This window comes from Herpailurus yagouaroundi, unplaced genomic scaffold (assembly GCF_014898765.1).
Source record: "Herpailurus yagouaroundi ecotype Mexico unplaced genomic scaffold, PumYag 77, whole genome shotgun sequence".
In the NCBI taxonomy this organism is placed as follows: Eukaryota; Metazoa; Chordata; class Mammalia; order Carnivora; family Felidae; genus Herpailurus; species Herpailurus yagouaroundi.
The window spans coordinates 14,839,629-14,848,907 of NW_024412388.1; the positions used below are offsets into that span (position 1 = coordinate 14,839,629).

General features: G+C 52.9%; 1 protein-coding gene across 1 annotated transcript in view; it reads left to right on the plus strand.

Annotated features, from left to right (window-relative positions):
• Positions 1-9,136: 9,136 nt before the first annotated feature.
• VWA5B1 (von Willebrand factor A domain containing 5B1) overlaps positions 9,137-9,279 on the plus strand; it is a 39,659-nt gene continuing 39,516 nt past the window's right edge. The window contains exon 1 of the mRNA XM_040471526.1: positions 9,137-9,193. Coding sequence (XP_040327460.1) covers positions 9,137-9,193 — 57 coding nt within the window. The remainder of the gene's footprint in view (positions 9,194-9,279) is intronic.

The following is a 9,279-nucleotide window of genomic DNA, read 5'->3' on the forward strand; positions in this document are numbered from 1 at the left end:
GCCATCTGCTTGGTGGCATCGTGGCCCCGGGAGGCAACGGACCTCCAGCTTATGTCATCGGGCACTAGAATGGACTTGCGGGGGGACAAGGAGCCAGCTCTGCTCTGGTCCCAGCGACAGGGGCCCCAGGGCCATGGCAGGCCCAACACAGGGCTGAATGGCCCGGAGGCAGCCCCATTCCCCCAGGGAGGGGCTGCCCAAGCCTGTTACCACTGGCCAGGCCCTGCCCATCAGTCCCAGCAGGAATTAGCAGAGGCTGCTAAGTGGCCTCCTGCTTCCTCCAGTGCTCCAGAGGAGGGGGGAGGGAAGGGGTGGGGATGGGGGGTGAGCAGCACCAGCGGTGTGAGCAGGGGGTGATTGTCATGGTTACGCTCTGACAAAACAAATGGTTCTCTGCTTCCCGCAGGCCACCTAAACAGCTATCGCAATGTGGGCATCCATCAGGCCAGCTGCCAGGGCGGCGGGCGCTGGGCTTGGGCACCGGAGCCCAGCCCCGGGCACTCCCTCCAGCAGCTCTGGGTGCAGGCAGGCAGCCTCGGGGGCGGCGGACCGAGGGAGTATTTGCCCAGACACATGTGGCTTCTGGGGCAGGTAAGGGTGGGCGGGTGAGGGGCCGCAGGGAGGCTGTCCTGAGTGTGCGGCCAGGGTGTGTTTGCGGAATTCAGGTGCCTCTGTGTGCCAGTGGCCGCGTGAGTGTGTGTGTCTGTGTGCATCCGGATGTGTACGTCGTGCGTTTGCACGAGGGGAGGGGGCAGAGGAAGATGAGGCCGGGATGTTCCAGCATTAGGAGTGAGAGCAACACCACCACATGTTGCTGCTGGAGTCCTCCCCCCTCCCAGTCCCTCTCTCCCTCCCGCTCCCTCCCTCTCTCTCTCTCCCCTTCCTTTCCCCTGTCTCCCTCTCTCTGGAGCTCTCGGTCTGTTTCTCTCTTTCTTCTGGGTGTGATTCTCTCAGCATCTCCTCCTCCTTGTGTCTCTCTCCCCTCCGTCTCTGCCTCCCCCCTTCCCCCACCCCCCACCCATCCCAGCCACCTGTTTCCCCCGTCTCTGGGTCCCCGTCATCTCTAGTCTGTCCTCCGGAGCCCTGGGGCTGCCAGGAGCTCTGCAGACTGTCCATCCCTGGCTGCCTGGCTCGTGCCTGCTGCCCTCCAGGTGCCCGGCGTGTGACTGTCCCCAAAACCACTGGCCAAGTGCGGCGTGTGTGTCCCCCCCCGACCCCTACTCCTGCCTGGTAAGTGGGGCTCCAGGACGGAGAAGGGGTCCTCCAGCGGTGGGAGGTGGGTGGGCGCAGGGGGGGACCTGGCCCCGAGTGCAGCATTGGTGTCTGCTAACATGTCAAGTCCCGCTGGAAGCCGTCATTACATCTCCTGCAGCCGCAACAGTTCAGTCCGATGCGACGCTCCCTCCGCTCCCTCCTCACCATGCAGCAGAGGAAATTTGGCGGAGGCTTGGTGGGGTGGAAGCCAGAACCTTCCCCTCCTCTCCCCCAACCAAAAGCAACAGGCACCTTCCTGTCTCTGCTCCTATGCCTCTTTCTTTCTTTTCTTTCTTTGCCTTTTTCTTTCTTTCTTTCTTTCTTCCTTCCTTTCTTTCTTTCTTTCTTTCTTTTCTTTCTTTTTCTTTTTTTCTTTTTTCTTTCCTCTTTCTTTCCTTCCTTCTTTCTCTTTCTTTCTTTCTTTCTCTTTTTTCCTTTCTTTCTTTCCTCTTTCTTTCCTTCCTTCTTTCTTTCTTTTTCTTTCTTTCTTTCTTCCTAGTAGTCTTCAGCAGAGACAGAGCATTCTTCCTCTCCTCCTCTGCTGGCATAGAACCCTGTTCCCTGGGTTCATCTGTCTGAGCCCAGGCAGGTCCCAGGGAGCTAGGCAGAGGCTCCGAGGAGGTCGGATGAACTCCCGCCTCCTGCACGGTGGAGACAGAGGGCACGGACACTCCCTTGGTTAGCTGGGCTGGGGGCCACTGAGCACGTGTGCGTGTGGTGTGTGGGATGTATGTTGAGAAGTGTATGGGGCATGTGCAGGCAGGGGTGTGTCCCTGGAGGGTAGTGATTCGTATAGAGTGAGCTCCATAAGTTGGTGGTTGTGGGGGGGGGGGGCGGCCCAGTGGCGCATGTATAAATGTGATTACGTGTTTAGGGGTACTTGTGTGGGATGCCCTGTCCCTGCAGGGATTTAAGAGTGTGGGGCACATGTGTGCACACACGCACGTGCACACATGCACATGTACAAATGATTGTGGATTGAACTTGACCCAGAGGTTGCTGGGCAGGACCCCCGAGGCCTGATGCAGTTCCCTTGTCACCCAGCCTTGGTCAGAGTCCCCCTCGTGGGGAGTGCTGTTTTCCATCCAACCCCACACAGGTGGTGATCCAGGGCCTAAGGTGAGGTGGGCAGTGTTCTTGATGGGTGGACCGCAGACCCGACTGCTTTTCAGACATGAGACGGGCCAAGGTTCCTAGCCTGGGTGGGTAGGTGACTAGGGGTCTGTGGCCTTGTGGAAAACAGCATGAGGACCAAACTCAAATCCAGGCCAGACTAAGCTCTCAGAAGGGATTCCAGCCATTGGCCATTGGTTTGCAGCTCGGTTGAATGGGCTGTTGGTAAAGTCATCCTGGCCCAGAGGGAAGAAGCGACACTCTGTGCCTGGTGTCCCTCACTGCACACCGTTCTGAGTGAGCACCTGCACCAGCCCCCTGGTGCAGTCCCTCTTCCTCATGGACAAACAGTGCTGACTCTGGTTCTGCAGGAGGCCACCCCTACACGGAAAGGGCACAGCCCTGGAGGAGTGGGGACAGTGGAAGAGGCACCCAGGGGCTCCAGATCAGCAGCTCCTCCAGGACCCTGGCCTCAGGCTCCTGCTCAAGTTCAAGCTGTCCTTTCTGCTGCATAAGTGGATCCCTTCTAGCACCCCCTGGCCAAGTCCCTCCACCTACATGGCCTCGATAACCAAAGGCCAAGCCAACCTAGATTTCCCATATCCTCACCGGCGTCCCCAGCCCAGCCAGACTGGAGAGGGGCTTGGGCAATGCCACGCAGAGCGTCATCATAAACAAGAAGTCCACAGACTTCCTTGCGGTCATTGAGAACAGTCCAGTGGGCTCAGGGAATGAAGTGTGGCTCTAGGTCACCAGGGATGAACAAATCCTCTCATCTCATTTAACCTCCTTTAACAAAATGTGGCCACTGGGCACTCCCTCATGAAAACCCTGGCCAGTGCTCTCAGGGGCCGCTCACCCAGCAGCACGGCTGATCCACAAAGCCCTCTGGGAGAGGGGATTGGGATCAGGGGTGCTCAGTGTGGGGCTGAGAAGGCTTCCAGGAGAAAGTGGTGCTGGGGTGAGGACTTGGAGGAAGCAGTGGGGGGAGATATGGATATATGGACGGACAGAGAGGAGCGGGGGAAGCTTTATATGGGCCAGAGGTATGAGTACATGTTGGAAGGGGCAGGAGGTCATGGCTGATGGTCGGTCAGTTTGAACGAACAGACAAACTCAGGCGGAAAGAGGGAAAAGCATGGCCATCATCCAGGCGCTGGATGCCCACTTTCTGCCAGGTTCTGTGCTGAGTATCGGGCCCCTGTCCTCAAGGAGCTTGTAGTCTCTAGTGGGGAGACTGACATTTATCAATCAGCCATGATTATGTAAAATAGTTCCCAGGAGAGGAGCACTTGGACTTGAGGCCTCCTTGAGCTTGCCAAGAGGAGAATGCAAGGGAGTTTCTCTGGGCCTGAGAGGTAGAGAAGGGGCCAGGATGCAGAGACACATTTGTGGGTCGTCTGCTCATACGCTGGAGCAGGACAGGGGAAAACCACTTTGGGACAGAGGCCTGAGGCGGGCCCTTAAGGAATGTTTGCCTCCATGCTGGTTACTTGCCTTATGGAAGGATGAATCTGCAAAAGAGACAGAGAAGGAGAAGCCGGAGGGAGGGAACAGTACCTCGTGTCTTCCCCGCCTTGTGTTTTCCCCTTGCCGGGGACCTTACCCCTGGTATTTTATTCAGTCCCCATTTTGCAGCTGATGAAACTGAGTCTTGGAGAGCTCCAAGCGCTAGGTTTAAGGTCACCTAGCAAATGCAGAACCATTTCGCCAGGAATGAAGCAAAGGATGGTCCTGAGCTCGTGCTACCTGCCTGGTGCCAGGGCAGAAACAGAATAAGAAGGGCCTCTTTGCCATCCTCTTGGAAGAGATGTTAGGACCATCCATGGAGCAGGAGGATTAGAGCAGGATATGGCTGAGGGGGTCAGCGGAGGGAGCCTCACAGCCAGCTAAAGGGATTCGGAGGAGGTGGGACGTGAAAGGGCCCAGAGACAAGAAACTGGTAGATGGGCCAATGGTGCTCTGGGTGGAGGGAAGTGCATAAACAAGGACACGGAGTTGGGTTCACAGAGGTCTGGGGAGGAAAAAACATGCTGCTTTTCCAGGAACATAGGGTAAGAGGGGAGGCGTAAGATAGGATCAGGCAGAAGTGGGTAAGGGGGTGACCATTAGGGAGGCTGAGTTTGGCATGAAAGAGTAAGGCTTTAGCCAAAGCTATTGGCACTCCTGGAGTAGGAAGAACTGGTCAGATGGGGACCCCAGGAAGACAAACTGATGAACCTGAGGAGATAAAATTTCACCTCATGAATCCTCACTGGAATCGGGGGGATCACAGTCCTCCGTTTGAAACTCTTTGCTAGATGATGTGCTTTGAATGTTCTTGAGTCCCAGGTGGTCTTAATACAAAGCTCTTCTCCCTCTTCCTGTAACCATGCTGGGAATCACACTACTGGGCCCAGGATAAGAAGTGGTTCCTTCTACAGGTGCCACTCTGGAGACAGTGAAGGATGCAAGGTGAGGACAGGCAGCTGAGGTGGATGCTTCCAACACAGCCTAGAAAGGAACCATGGGTGAGAGAGGTTAGAGGGCAGGGGATGAGTCCGCCTGATTGGCCATGTATTCCTGGTTCCTTCTTCAGATCCCATACAGGGGTCTGAGTCATCATTATCTGAGACCCTAGACATGTGAGGTTGTAGGTTTAAAAAAGAGTACCCTGATAGAAGAACGTTAATGAAATGACCACTTAAAAGTAGTCCCTGCCTGAAATCTCTCCTTCCACAATGCCAACATCCATCCCTGGCCATCACTTAATACTGGCGTCCATCAGGTTCTTTTTGGGTTTGGGGTGGTGTCAGCAACTGAACATACAATGCCAAAGGATTGCAAAGTGAAACTGAGGTCTTATGAAGGTTGTAGGATTTAATGAACCAAGAAAGGTTCTCATCTCTTCTCATCTCACACAAAGCCACAGACAAATGAGAACCTGGCAGAGGTAGACCAGAAAACAACAGAAGGGGAAACTGGCAACAATGAGTTCATGGTTAGAAAACTTGAATGGTCGCTCTGTGATGGAGAAATGTGAAATGAGAAAATGTCATATCATGCTAGCATATGATTTTGCACAAAAAATTTATCTCCCCACCCCCGCTGCCACCCAATCAATACTTGATTTGTTCTTTGTTCATTGGAAGGTTTAACAGGTGGCTGTAATTATAATCTCATTTTGGTCCAACATAAGATTCTATTTTCATATTTTTAGTTTTACTTTTCAAAATAAAATCCCAGTTGAAACTTTTTTTCACTCACAATTTCATATGAAATTTTGGTCCCTGTCTTCAGTGGATTCACTGGAGTGGTCTCTTTCTGGTCCAATTATTGGGCAAATATGGAGGTCATTCATTTGTTTTTCAGCATTAATGAGCACCCGCTGATGGCCAGACACTCTGCTAAGTACTAGGGATATAACTGTCAACAAAACATACAAAAATCTCTGCCTTCATGGAGAGTGGACCCACTGGGCAATTCCCCCTCCCCCATCTCTTACTCCCTTCCCAATATTGTGGTTTCTGTCTCTGGACCATCGTCTTTGCTCAGAGACCCAAACATTTATGGCTCTACTTGCCAAGTTAGATTGTGCTGCAGTAAAAAGCACAATCTTTCATTCTTGCTCCTGCTGCACATCAAAGTGGGTCATGCATATTGTCACATAACAGAGTCACTCTTATGTCCAGGATAACAGAGGCTCCTTGTAGACATGTGTCCCCATGATCACAGTGGCAGGGAAAAAGATATGGCCAAGTACGCAGCAGCTTTGAAAGCTTCCTCCTGGGAATTGACACACCTCCCTTCCACTCAGTTCATTGGTCCTAACAAGACACACAGCCATACCTTCTAGAAGACAGCCTACCAAGTGCCCAGAGAACTGGAAAAGTCTGCCCAACAATGTGAAGATCACATGTGGGCTTCTTCAGAGAGGAGCATCATAGCCTTTATGAGAATGCAAACAGAAAATGGGGGGAAGAGGAAGAGTTATCTTGGGTTGAATCCCTTTGGGCATCTTAGCCCCCAGCCCTGGCCACTGAATACCTCACGGCCAGTGGACTCATCTTCTGCCAACCCTGAAGCCCAGCCTAGCAAAGCAGGTGGAGAGCCTTCATAGTGTCTCAGTCAGCTCAGGCTGCTTTAACAAGGGTACCCCAGAATGCGTAGCTCAAACGGCAATTTACTTCTCACAGTTCTGGAGGCCAGAAGTCTGAGATCAGGATGCCAGCATGGTTGGCTCCTTAGTAAGGGCCCTCTTCCTGGTTTACAGACAGCCATGCTGTGTCCTCACATGGTGAGGAGAAAGAGAGAGCTCTGGCTTCTTCCTCTTTTCATCTAATTCCATCAAGGGGTTCCACACTCATGACCTCATCCACATCTAACTACCTTCCAAATGCCTCATCTCCAAATACCGTCACACTGGGGATTAGAGCTTTGAATTTGCGGGGACACAGACCTTCAGCCCATAACGTAGAGAAAGCTCTGCCATAGGAGCTCCAATTCCCCTGTGTTACTTCCCCCTCTGAGCCTCAGTCCCTGATCCTTAAAATGGGTATAATAATCTTTATTTTGCCCCAACTCACAGAGCTCCAATTTAATTCACAGATGTGAAAGTATATTATAAATCACTCCATATAAGGCTCGATGCTCATTATTCATACTCTTACGGCACAATGGTAGATTTAAAGGGGTAAATTGGTCAGAGACTAGAACGCCCTCACTACTGTAAACTCCATCATTTTCTTTAAAAAATTTTTTTTAATGTTTATTTTTGAGAGAGAGAGAGAGTGGGGGACAGGCAGAGAGAGAGGGAGACACAGACTCCAAAGCAGGCTCCAGGCTCTGAGCTGTCAGCATAGAGCCTGACGCAGGTCTTGAACTCACGGACCGCGAGATCATGACCTGAGCTGAAGTCGGATGCTTAACTGACTGAGCCCCCATCATTTTCAATTCTTTGAACCTTGAAGGGTTTTCTAAGAGATTCTTCAAGACCCTGTCGGGAGGTCTGACCTTGACCCGGTTTGCCCCTCACCCCATCTTCCCCCGCAAGGCCAAAGCTGCCCACTCACCTTCAAGAGCCAGCCCTGTCTTCCTCACACGGCTCCAGGCCAGCCATGATACGTACCTGTGCAGACACAGGAAGCACTTACTCTGGGCCGGGCATTGGGCTCAGTGTTTCACACGCATTGCTTCACTGCCTCATGACAACACTCGAAAGCAGACCTGCTACTGTGCCCTTTTCACAGAGCAGAAAACTGAGGCTCAGAGACATGAGGAAACCTGCCCTTGTCACTCAGAGGTACGAGTCAGAGCCTGGCTTTGAGCCTAACTGTTGAGACTCTAGAGCCTGAGCTCTTGGCCTTCAGGCTGGCTGACCGGGGTGGGGCCTCTGCTGCTGGCCTCCTCTCCCTGCTTTCTTGTCCCCAGCTGGGTTAATCTCTGGTACTGACAACCCACTTTGTACCTGGCAGTCTGAGAGGGCTTTTCCTTTGCCTCTGAACGTGAGGGATATTGTTAGGACGGACTCCATGATGGCACAGTGAGAGACACAGAGGCACCAGAAAGAGACTGCCAGACTTCTGGTCCCAGACCTATTACTTACTAGCTTTGTGACCTTGGGCCAGTTTCTTAACTCCCCTTGTGTTCACCCAGATCATCTGCAGAAAAAAAAAAAAGAAAGAAGAAAGAAAGAAAAGAAAGAAAGAAAGAAAGAAAGAAAGAAAGAAAGAAAGAAAGAAGTGCTACAGGCTCATGAGGAATCAGTGTGCTAATCCACATAAACTGCTTAGCGCAGTGCCTGATTCAGGGACAGTTTGTGATAAGTGTCAGGAGCCTCTAAATCCTATCTCCTTAAGCCTGGTTGGCAGTGGGGACTCTGTATCCTGGACCCAGCTCCTTCCACCGCCTCCCCACTCCCTATTAGCCTTCCGCTGGCTCCTCACCACCTGGAGCCCTCCCAGGAACAGGGACACAGCAAACCTTCCAGAGTCTCTCCCGCACTGTCCCCCTCCCCGCCCCCCTGAGACCCATTTGGAGGCCTCTGTGCGCATCCGCTGTGTTGTTTGCCTGTTAGCTCGGATGATTTCCCAGCGGGAGCTGCCTCAAATATGCCGACTCTGTAGGAGGAGGGCATGATGCAGATCCGACATTGCTGCTCAAAGCCTGGGGAAGGAGCCCCAGAAGGGTGGGAGCCAGCGTGGCATGGAACCTGGCCACTTGGAATAGCAAGCAGGCTCTCAGGCACCCTCCCTGGGCCTTGGCACCTGGATCTGACTGGGAGGCTGCCGAACGACACAGTTAAGAACCCACGTTCTGGAACCGGAAGGCTTGGGTTCAAATCCGGACTGTACCACTAGCGTGCTGTGTGACCTTGAGATTCCCTTAACCTCTCTGGGCCTTGGTTTCCTCTGCTATAAAGTGAAGAGTCCAAATCCGAGCTCCACCGCTTAGGAGAGTAGCACTTGGGCAGGGGATGTAAGCACTCTGGGCCTCAGTTTCATATCTGCAAAATGGGAATAACGGTCATGCCTACTTCACAGGGTCGTCCTGAGGGTTCCCTGAGCTAACGCATGAAAAGCATTTAGAATAACGCCTGGTGGATATTAATTGCTCCGTACGTATTAGCTGTTATTATTTTTAAAGACTTCTTTCATGTGCTGGGGAATAGAACAAGGAACAAGACAGCTTGGGTCCCTACCGCTGGGCAAGTGGGGCAAAGACAGACACTAAGCCAGCCACCCACCCATCTTTGTGTCCCACTAGGTGTACTGTGTGTGGGGCCCAAGCGATGGATGCTGGCAGCATGTGTGATAGCAGGGTCCCGGTCCGGGGTCCATATGGTGTGGTTGGCAGAACTGGCACCTGGGCCTGGGGACCCTGTCTCGGCCCACACAGCCTCCCTGTGCCATCTGAGGGGACAGCGTGAGTGCG